Source organism: Tenrec ecaudatus, chromosome 9, assembly GCF_050624435.1.
Source record: "Tenrec ecaudatus isolate mTenEca1 chromosome 9, mTenEca1.hap1, whole genome shotgun sequence".
NCBI classification, from domain to species: domain Eukaryota; kingdom Metazoa; phylum Chordata; class Mammalia; order Afrosoricida; family Tenrecidae; genus Tenrec; species Tenrec ecaudatus.
In genome coordinates this window covers 110777417-110799580 of record NC_134538.1, presented here as the reverse complement: position 1 = coordinate 110799580, position 22164 = coordinate 110777417, and the positions used below count along the sequence as shown (strand labels likewise).

Genomic DNA, 22164 nt, shown 5'->3' with positions numbered 1-22164 from the left:
TATTGGGGAAAAAAACAAAGGAATATTTCAAAAGGGTGTTTTTGGATAGAATTTAGCATCAACAAGTAACCAAGATTAGTGCAGGAAATCATGAAAAGCCCAGTGGGAAAGGAGTCCATGACGTGTGCTTTTGTTGGAGCCAGTTAAGTGCAGGATCTACTTAACATTCCCAGTTCTGGACTTGGTTCTGGCACCTCCAACAAACGTACGGAGTGGACTAGTGTTTTGGATACATTTGGCTGTTTGGGACCTGGGCCTTGGCTTATGGCCAGATTGGCTCCTTCAAGACGGCGACCCTGTTAAGAAGGACAGTCTAAACAGATGTCGCCTTTTTGCACTCTCAATTCCCTGGAGATAGAAAACTGAAGTCGCCTACCAGCTGTCTATAAACACCCTTGATAGTTTCAACAAGATTTTGGGTATTTTTCCAACTCTTCCATGCCTTTTACTAAATTTGTTCCTTCACATACTTTTCTGTTCAGTTTTAGAATTTCCTGTTTGATTCAACTGTGGTTCTATTTCAATTTCTTTATATTTCTATTAACTGTATAATGAAGCTCCAGAATGAACTCAGAACTCTTAGAAAGACTTATTTGGATTAAATTTATTGAACATAGGTAGAAATTAATCCAGGTTTTTAAGAGCAAATGAAGGTATCATAATGTCATGCTTAGAAAGTATGAATAGTTGGTTCACTGGTGGGGTTGAGTTGGGGAAACTGCTTTATCTGGGCAAGGGCTGTCTCTCCTGGCCCTTTTCCTTCAGCACCAAATGTAGAAAGGAAAAAAACACAAAACAGAACTGCAGAGAACATCCCCTAGTGTAATTAAGTTGCAGTAAAAAGACTCATCTTTCCATGTTTTGCTCCCTGACTAAAGTTCTCCTCATCCACTCTGTAAGACTCCCACGATGGCCTTCCTGGCCTCTGCAGTTAGAATGACTTTGACTTGTCACATGTATGAATAATCTTATGTGTTGTTATAGATTTGATTCATGTAGCTCATTACCCCTACCTCCTTTTTCCTCCCGAAATACTATTTGTATATGTCTGTGTTCACGTGTGTGTCGTGTTTTTCTGACTCTGAACTGTTTATTATGCCTTAGACAGTCACCCCAGGGAGATTATGTAAAAAAGCCTGGCGCTGGCGACTCTTTTTATAGCGACATCCCTCCTGGAGTCAGCACAAACTCAGCATCTAGTTCTAAGAAGAGGTCTGCTTTTCTGTCGCATTTTCAGATTTCTACCTGTTCCATCACGCATTATTCCATTAGTCAGAACATTTCATTGTTTTGCAGCAGGTTTGATGACTTCTTCCTTCTTTCTGGAATGTTACCGAATAGTACCCTTTGTTCTTTGATTACTCTGCTTCAAAATGCCATATGCTCAGAGCCGCTGGTTCTACAAGTCAGGCCGCCAAATAAAGCGAAACCAGCAGCAGACCTAAATCTGCATCCGAACCCAGGGGGTTGTCGTCCCAAGCTTACACTGGCTACAGAGAATATGCACAGTATGCCATCGTATTCTCAATGCTGAGCTTATGTCATGTTTGGGAGTCAAAGAAAAAGGTTACTGTCATGCTTCAGTAAGAGCAGCTATAAATATAAAGTGCTGATATAAATGCTGTGTTAAATTATTTTAAATGGAGTATAGCAAAGCTAAGCTCGCTATAAAACAAAGATTGCTTCTCTGTGAATGAAATACTTGAATATTATGATTTTGCCTTTTATTCCTTCTAGACTTTATAATTATAGCAAAACTGAGTATGTCTAATATTTGCCTTGAGTTTTACAGTAGTGCGGCAGGGTGGATATTTGTGTGTGTTTAAAAGTTGATGCTGTAGTTTCACTCCACGATCATAAGGTGTATAAAACTACTTAAGATTCTGCATGTTTTATTATTGCCTAGGAGTATGAACTAATAGAAGTAGATAGTTGAAGTGTTATAGAAAAGGAAACCTACCTTCACATTGAAGGGAGTTGCGATATTCCTGTACAAGAGGACTTTTTGTTTGTTTTCTTGCATTTAAGGTTGATAATAGGGGAGCAAAGCATTTTAAAAATTGGTAGCACAATGGATTTCTCTGGTTACTGTTAATTACTTTGTAGATTGGAGGGGAAATTGTTAGTTTGTTGAGAGAAAACATTAGCTGTTCAGGAATTCTACGCAGAGTGAATCATCTATAAAAACTTGCAATAGATCTCACTCTATACATAGAAGCATTAATCGGGAAGGAAAATTAAAGGAATTTGTGAAATCTGGGAACATTTTTGTACAGAATTATTATAAACATGAAGTATTGTTTTCACGTGGGCAATAAAGGTGTAGTAGGAGTGTTAATTTGTTTACAAGGACTCCGGCTGCATGCCAAGCTCTGGTGGTGTAGTGGTTATGCACTGGGCTCCTAACCACAAGGCCAGCGGTTTGACATCACCAGGGCTTCCACGGGAGAAAGGTCAGGCTTCTACAGCTCTCAGAGAGTCACAGTCGCAGGGAGGGAAAAAGGAGGAGCTGATATCAAAGGGCTCAAGCAGAAAGACAATGCTTTGAAAGGGATGATGGCAACATATGTACAAGTTTGCTTGACATAATTGATTCATGCATTGTTATGATATCTGTAAGAGTCCCCATTAAAATGATTTTAAAAAAATAACAGTCTCAGAAACACACAGGGGCAGTTCTACACTGTCCTATAGTGTCGCAATGAGTCAGCACCAACTCGTTGGCAGTGAGGGATACAGATAAGCAGAAAACAAAACTTGATTGTTTTAGTCAGGATCTTTTTGGCTAGGAGAATATGAAGATTAGAGAAGTAATTGAAAATTGTATTACATATTTTTGATCAGAGATTTAATTTCAAATTGAATAATGTGATAAACAAATAGGGAAAGCAGTGGGTATCCTTTGTACAAAATATGAATCCTTGTATAATTAGCAAACCATGTTGGAAAAAGTCCCAACCTAAGGAATTAATATTTTAAATTAATTATAAATAATTTTACTGAGTGCCATTTATTTTCATTCATCAGTGAAATATTCCTTTAAAAATATTTTTAACTATTAACTAGGCCAGCAGTTCTCAACCTGTGGCTCGGGACCCCTTTGGGGGTCAAATGACCCTTTCACAGGGGTTGCCCGATTCATAACAGTAGCAAAATTACAGTTATGAAGTTACAATGAAAATAATTTTATGGTCAGGGGGTTACCACAACATGAAGAACTATATGAAAGGGTTGCGGCATTAAGAAAGTTGAGACTCACCGAACAGGACTGATATGTGGTTAACATTTTAAGAATCATGCTATTTTCTAAAGTACTTCAAAATGAGCTTAAAAGATCATATGAAGTTCCCAGATTTTTGCAAAATCTCATGGGTTGTGATTTTTAAGCAGTTAAAAAGGGATAAAAAATCTTTTGTTATACTTTTTATGTGTGGTTCAAGGTAGGTGTGTAAAATTTGTTTGTTATAGACTGCATTTAAAGAAAGTGGGACAAATAGTAGGAAGGCTTAATGGTACATGGGCTTTGTGAGAGAGACGTCCACGATACAGTTTTTAGTTATTGGAAAACCAACATTGCTCTAGTCGTTTGGACCATACTTATGGGAAAAATACCAATTCTTAGAAAGTGATTTAATCATTTTAAACAAACCAAACCTTACTTTCATAAAGGCTAACTTGGCTTAGTTTGGCAAATCGTAATAAAATCTCTAGGAAGCCCATGTTCTCATAATATTTGAATGGAAATCATTGCTTTACAATTAAGAAGCATCTATGGTGGGACCCCATTATAACTCTGCTTCTGGGGTTGTGTATGCTGAATCTGCTCTATGTGGGTGTTGTGTTCTGGAGAATATAAATTGGCTATATTGCTACCTGATTCTTTTCAATGGCAATCTATTGTAATGGGGTTCCATTGTATTTGACTTTTCTTAAATTGAATGTTGTGTAACTCTGCCTTCTTCATGAAGACTTTCATGTTCTCTTCATTCTTTCATTTCAGATTTTTAAAAATTTACTTTAATGCACAGTAATGCCTAGAAATTTTGCTTACTGATTTCAAAACATTAATTTGAATAAATATTTGAAAAATTTATTAAAACTTTAATTTCAGATCGAACGGACTCTCTCACTCTTGGAGTGAAAGAATTCCAGACACAAAACATATTTCAGACATCTGTGAAAATGGGCGACCTCGGAGTAATTCTTGGCAAGGTATACGACAGCATTCGCAATCCCCCAGTCTACATAACCCCAGACTCGTGTTCTGGGATCTCTGGTTGTAAACATCCTGTTCTTTCCTACAAGTTCTTTATTAGCCCTTCTTTGCAACAGGAGAATAATACTTAGATTGAGAGTCCAGTTCTTTTTTTGTGTGGATGGGAATTGATGGGATTCAGTAGCCTCAGTGATCTAGACACAGTGCCACACATGTTAGGGTGGTCCTAGTTGTGAATGACATGCCCTTGGAATCCTGTGTAACTCGACTCGTGACTGTCATTTATTTACATGTAAATCTAACCATAAACCATCTTTTTTTTTCCCGCCAGGGAACCTGGGAGGCAACAGAAAGAAAATCAGAGGGAAACGATTTCGACCTCGGTCTAACTCAACTGAGTAAGTCTGAAGCTCTAATGGTAAAGGGCAGTCCATTGTCATGTGCAGTTGCTTTCTTTGAGTAGTTATTTGACCACATAGTCCAAGAGCCATAAGCCAAGCCTCTGGTCTTGGTTGTCTCTTTTCAATTCCCTTTTGCTCTTTCAAAATTAACCATGACTTTTCTCTTTTACTTAGGCATCTCCGCAACTGTGCCCAAACCCATATGCACTGATAGTAGGGGCTCACCCTCGCTACAGGCTTTTTCCTCCAGTAACCTGCCGTTGTGGTGTCTTCTTGGTTCTGTGTCTGAAGGGAATTTTGATAACATTTCTCTTCTCATCTCCTGGGGCCCAGCCATTCCAGAAGGGTCACCCTTCCTCTCCCTAATACTCACTCAGCTGGAAGCATCTGGGGGAAATACCCACCGTGTTAGAGCATGAAACTGCTCACGAGCTGACTCCTCCACTCGGAGGTCTTCATGACTGCAATCTAAGCATTCTCTCAGACTACTGAAACAGCTTCCACTTGTCAGCTTTCCTTCTGAAGACAAGAGGGCATTTACCTAAACTTAACCGAACCATGGCCACTAACTACAATACAAGAGCTGTCAATGTCAGCACATTGTGGGGGGGTTGGGGTCAGGGGTCAGAGGTTACATTTGAAGTAGTTTGTAATGAAGTAATCACCATGCACTTTTTTTTTGTTTCTTTCTCCACCTAAGAAAGTACGAGCATAACAAAGCTTCATCTCTTTTCATCGAGCAAAACACACCCTTAGTATCCTTCTGGACTGACCTTGCCACCTGACTGATTTTAATTTCCTGTATTTTTTTGATCTATCTAAAAGAAATTTAATGATCTGTCATGGTGGGAGTTATTATTCCCGGGATCTCTGTTGCTTCTTCATGCCTTACTACTTGAAAACCCCCCACACAGGTATTTGTTAACTGCTTGCCAGAAACCCACATTACCATTTCCATCACATACCCTGCCTTTTCCAGTCCAGGAATAATAGCATTGCCCTGAAATTTGGACCTCCCAGCTGAATGGTATTGTCTTGTAAGTGGCTCGTCAAAGTTTACTAGAGGACACTTTACCTTAGAACAATAGATACCTTTAAGTGATACGATTGCATGGTCCAGAATGGCATCATGAACCCTCATCATAAATAACTAATCTGTTCGAGTTTATCTTATACATTCCCAAAGTGCTTGGATGCACTGGGGCTCATTACTGATAAACTCTTCTCGGAATGTTTTCAGTTTGTTTTGCATGGGTCACTTGGTAAGGGCTCCTTTAGCTTATCTCGGCTGCTCACAAGAGAACAGATCAAACTGTTCTTTAGAATGTCCTTTGTGTGTGATTTCCTCTTCCTAATAGGATTTCCTATAGCAAGGCTTTACAAACTGCCATGTGAAAGGGATTGAAAGCTGAACTTTATGTTAGGCTCTGAGTTGAGGACCCAAAGAAGACTGTGTTTAGTAAGAGTCACATAACTGTTTTCAAGAGTGACCACTTATGTTTTGAAATTTTGTTTACGATCTTTACTCATATCATGTGATTAAAAGTGATTTGAGTCTTTATAAAATATTTCCTGTAAGGTAATCCAGTTATTATATTTAATAAGATACCTGATGGCATCTTTTTTGTGAGGGAAAAGTATAAAGGATTATGTTAGACAGGGTTCACTAGAGAAACAAAACCAGGACACATGATTTTATATATATTTATATATATATAAAAACATAAGAAATAAATAGCTAATTAGTCTATAGAGCAGTACAAATGGCTCAGTGCAACTCACTTCTGTGAAACAGCTAATACGCTGGCAGGTCCTTCAAGTCGTGAGGGCCGCTGGGTGCAAGTCAAGGAAGCAGACAGCTGATACCTCTGTAGAGCAATTCAGGCTATCTGGGCACAGGCAGCAAACCTCAAGGCAGGTCACCAACAGTCAGCCAGATGACAGGGTCTGACAGTTTCCAGCTCAAGTGATGTGTATTCCAGTAGTGTAGCGAAGTAGGTCTTGAAGGAACCTCAAACTACAGTGACACAGTTCATGGGTTGGGTATCCCACAGGTAGTGTAGCTCACAAGTTGAGGCAGAGAACCAGCTAAGGCAGCTGCACACTGGTCTGATCATCAAAGAGCAAGAGACCAGAAAGGCGAGGCTCAAGGGCCATTTATCTCTCTGACCTTTGATTAATCCCACACGTGTTCATTGGCCAGGTTGGCACAATAAACCTATCACAAGGATATACTCAGAGGTTTCAGACTTTCCTGATATGGGCTAGATGACCCACGCTAATTGAATGGAGTCAAGTTTCTAAATTGAACCACTGTTCTCACATGAATTGTATGGGAACTGTCTCCCTCTATATTATCATTCCTATTACATCATTTATCAAGAATTATGTTGACATTTTTACTGTCCATATAATCCCATTTGTTTCTGATGTAATGATATAATTTGTGTCACTCAGAGGACCATAAATAAACATAACCCCCCCATTTTTAGATGAAATGTCAAATCCATTATTCCAACAGTCCTGTTACTATCTCATCATCCCAAAGGATGATGAAAAGCAGGCACGTGAATTATGACATGCAGCACAAATGCATACCGGGCTAATTAACAAAATAAGATGTCTTTTGTGTACTGTATTGTTTTTCCACTCAGAGCTTTCGCATCGTCCTCATTGTTGTGCAAAATGTTTTTTAAAAACAAAATTGGCTCAGACTTTGTATTATATATTGTGTTTTTGCAGGAGGGAGCCCCAAGCACCTGAGCCTGGGCACTCCCTCGCCCAGACAGTCCCATCCCAAGGCATAAGCCCAGGGGGCTCTGACAGCCCCCAAACAGGGAGTCTGGATCACAGGTCAGTCTCCACCTGCCCCTTCATTCTGGGCTGCCACTTAATTTCCCCCAAGCCCCTTCCTTGGCTGAAAACAGGGCCATTTGATCTCTAAGTCTGTGTCCGCTCAGAGGTGCTCCTGGTCCAGCCAGCACCAGCTATTCTTCCTCCGCCTTTCCACCCAGGAGAACACAAAGAGCTCTCCTACCCTGCCCGGCGCCTTTGGATGCATGCTGCGCTGCAAGCCAAGCCAAGCCACACCGGCAGGTTAGAGTAGTATGACACACCCCATCGCCCTCGCCACTTAAGATGGTAGGAATCCACTCTGAATCCACTTTCACTGACAGACAGCCACTTAAGGGCTCTCTACGTGGTTCGCAGCTTGATGACATAACTCCCTGACCCAGGAAAATCTGGGAAGCAAGGCAAGCCGTGCAGTGTGGGCTTCACAGGGCAGCCGCGACGCTGGTCCTTTGTGAGTCTTAGATTATCAGTGAAAGGAACAAGTGGCCATCTGCCTGTGGGTGACTCAGTTTGCTGTGTGGCTGTGTCTCACCTGGTGACAGCTGCATGGGCTTTCCTTCGGCATTCCCTGGGCCAGACTCCCCAGCCTCCATCTGTGGCTGCTCTTGGTCTGGGACGTTTTTGTTCAGTCCCGGTGGAAACCATGATGCAAGTTTTAATTGACTATTTCCGTGAAAAGCACAACTTGGCAATGATTTTGGCATAAAGGCAAAAACTAATGTGAATTGTTCCTAAGTCAGGAGATGGTGTTTTAACAAAAATGGTCTTTGAAGCACAGAAAGCAACAAACCCCTTCCCTTAGGAGGGAACTTTGTGGTATTATTTCGTGGAGGACATTAGTTAGAGATAAAATTGAGGAGGTGGGGACTGAGGGAAAGGATATTTTTTAAAATGATTTCAAAAACTAGATATAACTCTGGAAATGTAATTCTGATTTAAATGGATTTACAAACAACTGAAACCCTAAATGTGGAGTAAAGAAGCAGATGTTAATCAAAAATAAGTAGTGTATGTTATAATTTTCTTCATTCCAACAACTTCAAATTTTATAGAAGTTAGATTATCATTGTTTAATATTATCTTTATTAGGCAAACCCTCCAAATTCTTCCAATGTTGAGTATATTAGAGCCAGATTATGTTACTAGGGCACATTCTTAGAGGGTGTGGTCTTGCTTGGTTCCCAGCACAAAAATCAAAGGAGACTCTCTGAAAAGAAACAAACTTGTACCCCAAATTTTTATGACCATTTATATTTTCCTGTACAGACTCTTTCACATCCATTAAGGAGGTGCTAATAAGGTCGTTCCTGTCCTCTGTCCATCACTTATGTCCAGAGACCTGGAAGGCAACTTGGGCAAGCCATTTCCGAATGGAAATGTGAGCACTGTAGTCTGGAGTGCACAGGGAGGCGGCAGGACCATTGCAACTGTACCTAAACGATTAAACCCAGTGTCATGGTCATGGAAGCCTATTTGGACCACACTTAATGTGTGTTGGGCTCCGGGATCAGAAGAGGGGTCCTTTTCTGCTCTCCCCAGAGTCAGCAGGAGCATGCTTTCTTACTAACTCCAGCTTGGGGTCTCCTGACATAACAGCCTTCCTTTCGTACTGGGAAAGAGATGTATCCTCTGTATTTCATAGTTCCTGGGCTGTTATGTCCCAAGCACCAGGTTGGAATTGCAGCCCTCTGACATTCTCAAGCAGCACCATTATTGATTGAAAACCACGAGGCCAGTTGAGAGATGGCCTGGGAGAGGCTCCTTTGAGGTGGGTGAGTGGGGCTGTTCACAGTGCTGTGATTGAAAGAGAACTTCCAGCTCCTCCAGGGCCGCTAGATAAAGCGTCCCCTGCACTGTGGACTGCGTTCTAGAATGCCTCGAGCCTTGTCGAGCTTATTCTCATGCCATTGGACAAACGGCTGCATAGTCACCCAGCACCTGTCTTGGGTGATTTGCCAGAGTGACTTGCATTTGGAGGGTGAAAGACGTCCTTGCTAAGCTTGTGCTGTGTATTTTCAGATTTTCTATCTTGTTCTGCTTTCTCTGTTCCTTCCATTGCTTTCTGCAGGTATTTAAATCCATGGTTCAAAAGAGACTATAATGTAGCTAAGTGGGTAGAAGATGTGAATAAAAACACTGAAGGACCATACTTTAGGTATTTTATAAATTAACTTTGTATCCTTTTAAAACTCACAGACCATACCAATCCTGTCCTATGACCGGATCTCTCTATCTTGTATCTCCCAATACAAGTTCCTGTAGGTGGAAAGGGCTCCTTGTTTATTTGCTGCCTATTGGTCTCTGTTTGTGGCTTTGTGAGCAAGCCGAGCTCATTTCCGAATGTTTCAAATGAAGCCATTTGAAAGGGTTGCCCCACAGTGCATGTCCCTGCCACCATCTTGAGCTTTTTAGTAGCTTTCTTTTCGTTTGATGCTGCGGAGTGTTCTATGGGCATGAAGCATACTTCCCACTAATGAAGAAGCACTATTAACCTGAGCAATTTAATTTCTAGAATCTAGTGGCCTCACAATGCATTTTTCCTACTTACCACTGACGAGAGTGCATAGTGCCTACAAAAATCAAGGGGAAAAAAACATGAAAAGAAAGTATATGAAATGTAATGGAATTTCACTTTGGGTAAAACAATGATCGCCCTAACTTGAAGATTACTGAAATAATAGAGACCACACGAAGATATAGGGATGAGTTTAGATTTTATTTGCTCAGTGCAAACATTTCCTACCAGAGAAGACTGTGCTGAGTAGATATCTAAGGAATCCTTTATGTGAATAAGAATGCTTTTGTATGCTATTTCAATAATTGTAGGAAGCAAGTCAGAAGCATGTTCTTGACTCAAAAATGAGTGCAGGTTATCCCTACATTTTAGAATCCACCTAATTTACTCAGTTGGCTGCAGCTCTGCATGACATTAGAGGCTAAGGAATATTTCTAAGACCTCTTAACGGCAAGTTTTTTCCCCACTCTTTGTAATCTCAAGGTGACTTCCTAGAGGTAAATGTCCACTTTCTGTATGACTGCTTTGTGTATAACTAATGTTAAGCCAGACTGTAGCCTCAATTACTACCTCTTCTGAGCGCTATGTTAATAATGAGCTTCCCTGTTACTTATTGCCACGACCTGGTTCAGCATTTAACAGATGTAAAAATATGTATGTGTATTTAACTCTCAGCACCCCATATAAGGTGGAATTTCTCTTCCAGTGTACCATTTAGTCTAGTCCTGTATAGTTTGAGAAAATGATTAGACCCACCTGCATTTTAATTTGATCCATAACATTTGCATATACCCGAAGGAAAGCATAACTCCTGCCTGCTCACAAAAGCATCCCCTGCTTTTCTTTCCCTTTATATTCATTCCTCCTGCCCTGCCCCCCTGCTTATCCTACTTTCCCGCACTGAAGCTCATACACATGCACTCACATTCAAACATCCCACCTCCACCTGTAGCTCCCAAGATGGCCAACGTCAGGAAGACAGGTAAGATGATTTTGAATGTTCTTTGGAATCTTGGCTTACCCGCAGTCCTCTTGCTCCTTTCTATTTGCCTCAGGCTTGTGGGCAGATTGTAATTTGTAGCAGTCACGGAACCCAAAGAGGATGACTGTGGTCTCAGTCCCGTGGGCTAGGGCTTCAGTCCCCAAGCAGAGTTGGCGATTTGACAGCACTTGTTTGTGAAATGGTACCCGGAAGAGTTGATTCACCTCCCCTGGGTGAGCTGAGGAGTTGGCGTGGCTCCCAGAGAGGCGCTCGCCGTTCTTGAAGTGCCCAGGTCTGCCCAGAAGCTGCATGCCCAAACGCAATCTGAATGGGGAAGTGCGCTAGCACCCCACTGCACGTTCGCAGCTGCAAGGGCAATTTTAGAGGGTTCCTTTATCGCCTCTTCGAATGAGATGTTGGTTTCAATACTAGGGTGGATAGTCCCATTGAAAATCAATGTTTACATGAATTTAAAAACAAAAGCAGTGGAGGATTGTAATTCAATTGTTATAATAAGAACTATACTTCTATGGCATAAAAACGAGCTATTCCCACAGCAGAAGTAAACCCTTGTACCTGAACTTTTAGCACAAGCATTCCAACGCAAAGAGGATGTAATTCATGGGTCGTCTATGCTAGAGGCTTACAGTGCATCCAGAGCTTTGGTTTATGCTTTGTCAATCTAACGCTTCAGCCGAGACCTGCTTCATCTCCTGCCGGGTCATTCCGGCTTCTCTTTCCCATTAGTACCACCAGTGGGAGTAAAGGTTGCCTTATGAGTCAGCCACGTGCTATGGAGTTTGTGGGGACTTCTCAAGCTGCGAGGGGAATTGCATAACAACCATAACTTGGTCCAAAAGACATCCCCGCCCTTCATGTCTGGTTTCTGCACCGCTGCAAGGAACAAAGTTAATGACCAAAGATTTTGACGGAGCAGAACCCCTCAGCTGTGCACCATGCCCCTGTTCTGATGAGAGAGTGGCTGCCCACATTTTCACCAGCATGTAACTACTCTCAGAAAGAAGCAGACGGGGGAGGAAGAGAGCATGATCCCACCCCACAGAGAGCCTGAGCGCCCTTCTGCTGGGGACAGTGCTTTCCTGCTCTCCTGGGGGTTCCTCTCCCCCGGGTGACTCACTGCATGCCTTTGAGTCCATTTTCAGTGTCTATGGGAAGTGCGATCTCTGAAAGGGAGCTGATAAGCACTGTCGTGTATTGTGTGCCTATCAAGGTACCCTTATTTCTCATGAGGCATACGTGTTTTATTCCCTTTCTATGGATGGAGAAAACCGCGGCACAAAGAGGTTAGGCGAAATTACCAAGCTCGTACACTGGAGTCAGGATTAGAGCCTGGGTCTCTCAGATTCCAAAATCTGTTCCGTTCCGATTTCACTGTCAGTCTTTAAGTAAGAAGAGGTTTCAAAAGGTTCATGGAAACATTCCATTATCGTTCAGTTCCATTTCTCCACAAACTTTCTGAAGCCTCCTGTTAGTTGCCTTACAAGATCCCTGGTAGCTTAGCAGGTTATGCACTGGGCCGCTAATGGAAAGGTCAGCAGTTCCAGCCCTCTAGTGGCTCCATGGAGAAGATGAAGCCGTGTGCTTCTGTAAACATTGACAGCGGCAGAAACTTTACTCGGTCCTATAGGCTTGCTGTGGGTCGGAATCGACTCAGCGGCAGAGGCTTTGGCTTTTCAGTATGTGTCCCTTTTGTGTGATTGGCTCTGACTAGTGGGGGAAAGAATGACACTGCGATTTGTCTTGTAGTCATAGCTACAATAGGTGGATCCCTGAAGTCCGATGTACCCTCTAGACACAACATGGTCCATTGACACATGGACAGACTTTCATTGTATAACTCTAATATGGAACCTTCTATCGAGATTGTAAGCAGTCTGGTGGTGCAATGGGGAAATGCTCAGATGCTAACCCAAAGGTTGGCAGTTCAAACCCACCAAGCTGCTCGACAGGAGGAAAGAACTGGCGAACTGCCCCTCTAAAGATTACAGCTTGGGAAACCCTGGGTCAGTTCTACTCGGTCACATTGGTTCACTGCGAGTCAAAATCAACTCCAGGACACAGCAGAACAAGAACATGGTTATTGTGGTTTTTGAAAACACACTAATGGTACCACTTAATATCTTTCCAAAGATGACTTTGTAAGGGAACGACTTGGCCCGGGTTTTAAGTGAAAATCACTTCGGAGCCACCAGGAAAGTAGCAGGGTCAGAAAAGAGCCTAAAATTGGAGCTGGAGAAACATCTCCCTTAGAGCTATGTGAGAAATTTTGGTTTGTTTACATATTCCCTAATCTATATGTTTCCTACTCATATTCTGACTCCTGCTTGGTGCCTGATTGCCAATCCCACCCCTCCCCGAAATTCTTCAGGTCATTGCCTTTTAGCTGTCGCACGCCACCAGGACTTGTCCTTCCTCTACTCAAAGCAGCCTGGCTGCCACTCTTCCCGTCTGGGCTCAAAGTTTCAGTCCACTAATGTGTTTACGTAAAAAGTAGAATAAATCCAATTTCTTTGTAGTTCTGAAGAATACCTCCTCTTTATGCTTTAACTCTGTAGTGGCTTTGGCCGTGGGGAGGTACTTCAGGGGAAGACTAGACGTTCTGAATACTTCATTGAAATGCCCTGTGTGTGTCCAAGGCTGGTCATTTGGACCGATGACCAAGGGAAGGGCTGGCATGATGATGCGGCCGTAAGCCAACAAGCTCTAAGCTCATACTGACAGACACATTGCTGTGAACGCTTAAAAAAGACTAGTTTATTAAACACACACACACCCCAGTGTAAACAAATGAGCCCCGATGGTGTTATTGGTCAGTGTTGGACTGTTAATTGCCAGAGTCAGCAGTTCAATTCCACCAGTTGCTCTTCAAGAGAAAGATGAGGCTTTCTGTTTCCATAAAGATTTGCAAAACCTTGGAAATCCTATGTAAGGTCCCTAGGAGTCAGAATTGACTTGATGGCGGTGGAGTTGGTTTTATAAGAACATGAACCAAAAAGAGCCCTGGTGCCACATAGTAGGTTGCACTTCGGGGAGCAGTTCAAACCCACTGGCCTTAAAGATGTGCTGCCTTTGAGACCCCAGGGAGCAGCTCCACCTGCCCTGTTGGGTTGACGTGAGCTGGGCCTGACTCCGCAGCAGTGAGTCATGTGCATACGACTAAGGTGCTGGTTGTAACCTAGCGAGCTTCCTCAGATATTTTCAGCAATCGTTTGCCTACAAATCTGAAACCCAGTTAATATTCTTGATTTTTATAAGGTGCACTTAAATATCTAAACATTTGTCCACAGTTTACATGCATTGAATTGATTTCTTAAGATCACAGTTCTTTTTGAAATGTTTACTTATAATTAAAGAAGAACATTTAATTTCTGAATTAAAAAAATATACAGTGGCACCCTAAGTGCAGTTTAAAGGATTGGATGTGCTGATATACTAAGTTACTCTCACCTGCTGAGCTGGGGTCAGCATCGAGATGCCGGAAGTCCACTGGGTGCTGTGTACTGGCAGTTCACAGGCAGGAGCCGTCGTGGCCGTTTACCAGAAACAGAGGAGTTGTTAGGACTTACGGCTGAAAAGGGAGCCGACCCACTCTTGAATCTGAAAAATGAGCACGAACGTTCACTTGAATCTAGTTTTGTATGAAAATTGGCCTCCACATGCTAACTGGAATTCAGAGTCCAGGCCATGGAAACTCTGTTGAAAACCACAGCAGAACCAGAGCAATGGATATAACATGGAGAGGGACCAAGATTGAAAAGGGAGGGAAAAAAATACACCATTATTGTTGACTCCGGTGCTGGCAGATGGACCCTCAACCAGTGCTTCCCACGAATCCCCAGCCTGGGTCAGCCAACCCCAGAGGATGACGTGCATCTCACTGAAATGCATATTCACAATGTGACAGTGTCGCCGGCTCAGTGCCACCTTGCAACAGGGATTGAGGAGTTCATGCGTGGTCAGTGGTAACATCTGTGAATAGGATAGCTGCTGCAGATTTATCGTCTTTAAATCTCATTGGTGTGGTATGAGTTGAGATGATCCCCTCTCAGCGGTTTCCCCCTGCCCACCCCTACTTTAAAAGGAAGTTAGCAGCAAGTCCGGGGTTTTCCTGTGTGCCCTGCATAGTCGCAGTTGTCAGCGTGGCGAGTAGCCGAGCACACCGGCAGCCCACCCAGTCCTTTCCTGCAGAATACACGTGCTCAGACAGTCCTGTCCTGAGCTTTTGGAAAAGGCCAATGGAGGAACAGCGCCTCCCTTTTACATGACAAGCATATCCTACCTGATTTACTGAGGGCTGCTACTATGGCTTAGAATCCTCCTTGGTCAGGAATTACTGGTTGTAGGGACTAATCAGACCATTTTGTGTGTTCTCATCCGACTCTTTGTTTGGCTGGAACTCTGCACTTTTTACTGCTTGCATGTTTACTAATTTCTATTCAGTCCCTTGTATCTGCCTTTGTCTCACAACTAACACAATGGCCTTTGAATGCATGACTTTTGTGTAAAATGATGTGTAACTTAGCAGCTAGTAATGACAATCATTGTTTTATATTTTAAGACCTTAAGATATGACTGTACCTAAAAAGATACATTAAATGTTAAAAAATAAGGCAGTTTATAAATACCTTGTGCACTTAATTGACCATTACGAGTCTTTAAGATACTTCATTTCTTTTCCATTTTAGCTTTTTACCTGTTCTGTAGGAAACCTCATTAATGGCTTTTCCTCTGAAAAGTCTGATTCTCTGTACTAATATCTAAGAGTGATCCATTGCCGAGCCAAAGTTAGGAAGATAAAATTACAGCATTTCCAAGTAACTTCCCATTAGTTAAGCCTGAGCAGTAGTGACCTCTAAAAGTAGAACTCAGATAGTTTGTTCTGAACTTGCTTTTCAGATATTTGAAATTAAGATGAGGCCACTAAATGATATTTCTTTCATATATTCTCAACATCTCAGGACTCTATCTCCTGCCAAGTCTCCTTCTTCATCCACTGGATCAATTGCGTCCAGCAGAAAATACCCTTACCCAATGCCTCCACTTCCTGACGAAGAGAAGAAAGTGAACCGACAAAGCGCCAGGGTAGGTGGAAGCATTTGCTGTTGGCCCACAGCCTCGGCCATTGCCACTTCTCTCAGAGTGCTTATTGCGAATGAGGACGCCATTTTCCCTCCTTTATAAGAGAATGAAGGGAAACCTGAAAATAGAATTCTTGGTGGTGGGGTTGGTTCAGACATCTATTTGCAAAATACTGTTCTTAGATTGATAAACTCTAAAGATATTTGGCATCTATTAATTTTTATTTGTTTTTATTATTCATAGTTGATAAAATATTGTAATCTGGAATAGAAAAACAGAGAATTCATTTTGTGTTATCAAGTTTAAGTAATGACAGATTAAGCATACTAGCCTTGCTTATCTCAAATTGCAAACTCATGCCTTTTACTGGTCGCTAGCACTCAATAGGTTTGTTGTTGTTGTTTTGATCTGTGATTCCCCACCCTCCCCCCAAATTCAGACGAATGGCTTGGGCGAGAGGGTACAGTTTGAATATCGAGGAATTCTGATGCTGCAATAGTAGAGGCAAGTGTGTGTGTGTGACTCAGTTTGCTGCTTTTTATATTTTGAGAAGTGCCGATTTAAAAAACGCATATGAAGGAACTGATTTTTATTTTTTTAATGAAGCCACCTAAAGTTTCCTTTAAATAGGAATTCCACTTTTACGTTTCCTCATGATTCCATTCTGTGTCCCAGAACACATCCGTTTTGTGAAATTTGAAAGTGAGCGTTCAGAGGAATAGACAGGCGCATAGAGACCCAAGTGAAAGATACAAGTGAAGAGCAATTGCCTTTATTGATGATGGGCCATGCCTGGTTGTGTTCAGACAGTAACGCTGATCATCTTACAAATAATGCTGGAAACAAAGTGAACACTTTAATAGGCTAGGAGGAAGTATTTGTTCAGGCTGCCTGGGTTCCTGTGCACTTCTGGTTTTGAAAGACGTCGCAGAGTCTGATTCTGAACCTAAACCACAGGGGGTGACGTGAACATCAACATTCACATTTTAAAACAATCAGCCCAAAGCCAGCAGGAATGGTAATCATTGAATCGATCCCTGTAATCAAAAGGATTTTGAAAACAATCAGTGGTGTTTTTTTATCATAAAAAATACTTTGCTACTTGTTAATATAGAAAGATTTCCATCACTTGCTCATATAGAAGTGGCTGGAGAGGAAAAAAGGATGTCTCAGCTCAGTATTCAGCTTTCTGACCTAAAGATGATTTGTTGTGGGTCTCTACTTCTTTATTGTATGACTATGGGATAATGAACTCTAAGGCTAATGTCGTTTTTCAGCTTCTTGGGAATTATCCAGGTACAAAACTTCAGTCACACACGTCCCCCACCTCCACGGATTGTTTATGTTATTGTTTTAGTTCATCAGTCTGCTATTACCATGCTGTGGGTCGGCTTGCTGGTGACCTTCTTTCTCACATGAGACCCATGGAAGTGAAGGTTCCCAGAAGCAATGGCTGGCCCTCAGTCCTTTGCACAGGCCAGAGCAATGACACCTCAAACAGTTTCATCTACTAAGATAGTTGTGTGTGGAAGGCCTGATTGATTCTGTTCCCTGTGGCACATCTCCATGAGCCAGCAGAATGAGTAGTCCTATCACTGGATTGCCTTTGGGGGCTCTGAAGAACTGAATAAGCAGCATTCCCTGTCAGCGCCCCTGTCTTCCGGATAGCCCTCTGTTGTAGTCACACAGACACACCGAAGACGTCTGTTCTGAGTGATGGCTTAGTGTTCTTTATTCTTCCTCATTTGGAAAGTGATGACTTAGGTTCCCACAATGCCATTCATCAGTTCTTTTCTTCTTTCTGTAAGTTGCTGCTTATTATTTAATCAGTGGGCTCTCTGAAGCCAAAATCTAAACTCTCTATTGTTCCACAACACAATCTGTACGTCAGTTCAGACTTTCCATTTGTCATAGATACCATGTCATAGATACCATGTCATAGATACCATGTCATAGATACCATGTCATAGATACCATGTCATAGATACCATGTCATAGATACCATGTCATAGATACCATGTCATAGATACCATGTAAGATCTTGCGTAACCCTTCCTTTCCAGACTTTCCACCAACACTTGCTCACCATGTTACTCACACTGTGTGAGATCACAGTGATAGATCTCTTTGACTTCCAAAGAGTATAGGGTGGAGAATTGTCTTTTTGATGCAAAAGATATGTAAACACAGATGCGTCTATCTGTCTGTGTATGTAACTATCTATCCATCCTGTCGATCCACCTGTCTATCAGACCTAAGGTCATGGACAGCATACATGCCTTTACCACAATCCATATTGGATAGTGAAAGTAGAAAAGAATTTACAAAGAATTTGAGAGAATAATAAAGCCCTCATAGAAACATCCACTTAGTCACTTAGTTTTTCCCCTCTTTCTTTCCTAGAAATTCATTAAGTACACAGTGATATGCCCCAAATGTTCAATAAAAGTAGAATTTGGATGGAAATTGGATACACTCTAAGTCACACTGGTTTCAGGCTGGCTTTATTCCTACTTATAATAATTATGCCCAAATCACGCTTCCTGGAAACACATTTTATCATCTAGTTTTGTCTTTTTAATTGGTCTTCGTTCTCTGGTGCACCTAGTTGGATTCATAGTCAGTTTGGGGCACAGTTGTTGTCCGTCCATTACGGCAATTACGGAACACTGTGGAAGGTGGATTTCAAGAGGGCCAGTAGAAGGAGCTAATGAAGGGGGGCGGGGGAGTTAAAGGTGTGACTTCGTGCTGAATGCATCACTCTACTCTGCTAACATCAAGTCCTGAGGGAGATTTTCCTTTTCTCTGAAGTAGGAATGGAATCATGGACTGGATAACCTGGATCCTAGGCTCACTCAGTGATTTTTAAACAGGTGATGGTGGTCCTGATAGAATCATATTTCCCTGAAGTCACTGGACATTCTCAACCTTGACTCTACACGGGGGTCATCTGGAGAGCTTTTAAAGTACAAGTAGACTGATCCCCGTGCCCCACTGAGAGGGCTCTTGGCTTGAAGACTGCCTCCCCAGTAGCTCTTTGAAAACCTCCCCCAGTGCGGCAATGCACAACTGGATGAAGAATCACTGTTCTACCTGATTTTATCAAAATTCTGTGGGCAAAGGATAGATGTAGCTTAATACCATAATTTAAGTTATAGTAATCTAATAATTTAAGTTATTCTGTTTTGGACATATTTACTTTATTTTAAATGAAGATTGGGGTTTTGTGTGAAAAGAAGCAATTGTTTTTTAAAAAATTGAGAGGTTTAGAGAAAAGAGAAAGCTAACCTTGAAGACTCTTTTAATTTGAAGTTTTATGATAGATAATTCACATATCATACAATTCAGTAGTTTAAATGAATTTTTAAAAGTTGTCCAGTCACCACCACAGTCAACTTTAGAAAATTTTTTTTCTTCCTTGTGCTTGTCATTAGCTCCTCAGTTTCTCCCAAACTCTCCTGCCACAACCATAAAAACTATTCATCCACTTACTGCCTCTGTAGAATTACCTACCCTTTGTTTCATATGTTTAGGGGAAACATTTCAAATGTTTTCAAGGAAAACACACACGCACACCTAAAACCAAGAACAATCACAAAATAAGACAGAGGAAAACCTCAGTTGAAAATAAAGCATAAAATAATCAAAGCGAGAACAAATTTAAAATGGATCAAAAGGTAAAGTGCTCAATGTGAACCTAACCACATCTGCAGTGGCCTGCTCTCCTGGGCACTCTGTCTGAGAGCGGGCTGTTCGCATCTCTGAGCAGTGATCAGAAGGGATTCACCAGAGACTTAATCCATGTGGGGGTCCTGCAAATGGATTTGGGGCTTTCACTCATCTAGCGCCTTTTTATAAACGGAATGCTCAGAATTTAAGCTCTGTTTAAGCTATGTTCACTCCTCCGGTCTTGGATTTTATTGTCTACACTCCGCAGATCACATAGACTGGTGTGCTTCTTCAGTGTGCATTTAGGTGACTGCTTGTTTTAAGACAAACCTTTAAGATTCTAGACATTATTCCTTGTGATAGCCAAGAACAATCTGATTTCTTTACCACACTTGCTATAGCACCCGTATCTCTAGTGATTTATTTGTACGGGCCAGTATTGAGTAGAGCCACATCATAGAACTGATTGTTCATAGATTAGGACTACGATTAAATGTGGGTCAAGAATCCATTCGTGTATCTGTGGTTTATGCATGTCCCTGGTCCACTTTAGCGACCACATTTTTTCTTGGGGAACATTATAAATCATCCCAATAGTATCATTAATATAGCCAGTGAAAGAGAATTTAAAATACTGTTGAGAAAATTAAAGTATACATGTATACGGCATGCTTTTAGGCTAAAATAGATGAATTGTTGACTTGTGCAAATTAAAAACGTAAGTGACTGGACCCTGTTTACACAAAGAGTGAGGGGTTGGAGAAAAGGCAACACTTTCAATAATGCTCACTCGCAAAGGCAAACTACCCCTTTGGGACTAAGGCATGTCATAAAAAAGCAAAGAGAGTATGAAAATTGTACATATACAAGTGTGCTTAGTACATTTCAGTGATGGGTTGTTATAAAATGTGTAAGAGCCCACCCCCATAAAATGATTTATTTTTTAAAAAGAAAAGAAAATAGGACATATATAGGAATTTTGAGTTGTTACTTACTAGGCACCCGCAAAGTCCAATGAATTCCAAATCCATAACCTGGTGGAATAGTAGTCATCTGCTTCTACTCACACTAGGGTGTTTCAGCCTTCAGTCCAAGAGAATTTTTCAGTTCCTGTCATCTGCTACAGGCTTGTTTAAGGTGAAGTCCAATTTGCTTAGTGGAGTTTTCAAATTGGATGCTTCTGAGGTGGTCCCTGAAGGATGCTGTGCTCCCTGTAAGAACACAGTCTGAGGAAGCACACACCGCGAGCCACCAAGGGTTGGACAGAAACCAGGACCAAATGGGTGTATACTTTCCCGGGGAGTTTACATAAGTAACGTCCAGCATTTTTCCAGAGGTAGGGTTGCCCCACCTGGTTTACCCACCAAACAGAAGTGAAGTCCCCTTCTCCCAGACAGACATCCTTCTAGCCCTGCCTCTGGATTTCAATTTCCATTAAGGTTCCCTCAGCACACTTGTAGGGGTATCTATTGATTTGGGGTGACTGTAGTGCCGTGTTGTATGGCGGCAATGCATTGCTCTTCTCTTTCCCCCCAAAATGAGAGACTTACCTTAGCAGAGGTGAGTCCACCTGTCCCCAAGTGGTTATTCAGATGTATAAATTATGGGGTGATGTATACATCTCATGAGCATTAGGCATGTAAACCACGCATTGCTTGAGACACCAAATTAGAAGGCTACCTGACCTGGGAACAGAGGCCTGCCTTTGTCTGGTGTTTATCCCTCTAGTAGTGGTCTCTCTCCTGCAGCATTTGTCCTTTTGTGATTGACTAACTTCACTCAGCCTAATAGTGTCGGGGCCGTTCATGTCATGAGGTGTTTCATGGTTTCATCGCTGTTTTTAGGGATGCAGAGTGTTTTGGTGCATGTAGCTACCCAGTTGCTTGATCCATTCCTTTATTATGGGCTGTTTCCGCCATCTTGCTCCTGTGAACTGCGCTACAATGAACACGGGGAGCAGAGGTCTCTCTGCATTCTGTCTCTTACTTCTTCGCAGTGTATGCCCAGTGTAGGTGTTGCAGAGTTGTGTGGTATTTCTAGTCCTATTTCCTTTAGCTTTTCACAGTGGTTGTACATGTTTACAAACCCACCGGTCATGTATAAGAGTTCCAGTCTCTCTGTTTCCTCCCTAGTGTTTGGTGTTTGCGGGGTGGAGGTAGGGAGTTCGTTGTTGGGTTTTAATTGGGTTATCATTGTGAGTGTAAGGTGATATTGCGGCATTGTTTTGACTGGCATTTACCAGATGCATTTGTTAACCATTTGAATGTCATTATTGGTACGCCATTCATGCCTTTAGCCCACTTTTAATTTGGATTTTTTTTCTTATTGAAGTGTAGAATTCTGTAGATTTTAGTCCATTGTGCTGTCATTAACAATTTTTCCCCCCAATCATTGCGCTCTCTTATTATTAGAGTCTTTATTTTATCCA

The 22164-nt window shown here is 41.8% G+C and overlaps 1 protein-coding gene across 13 annotated transcripts in view; it reads left to right on the top strand.

Annotated features, from left to right (window-relative positions):
- ADAM22 (ADAM metallopeptidase domain 22) overlaps positions 1–22164 on the top strand; it is a 269416-nt gene that overhangs the window by 246457 nt on the left and 795 nt on the right. For 5 of the 13 annotated variants that reach the window (XM_075557629.1, XM_075557630.1, XM_075557628.1 and 2 more), the window contains 3 exons: positions 4112–4212; positions 4548–4614; positions 15947–16070. In XM_075557629.1, the coding sequence (XP_075413744.1) occupies positions 4112–4212; positions 4548–4614; positions 15947–16070 (292 nt within the window). Of the gene's footprint in view, positions 1–1104; positions 1300–4111; positions 4213–4547; positions 4615–7359; positions 7471–9538; positions 9626–15946; positions 16071–22164 lie in introns of all 13 variants that reach the window. The other 8 variants (XM_075557619.1, XM_075557618.1, XM_075557625.1 and 5 more) reach the window with 6 other exon arrangements.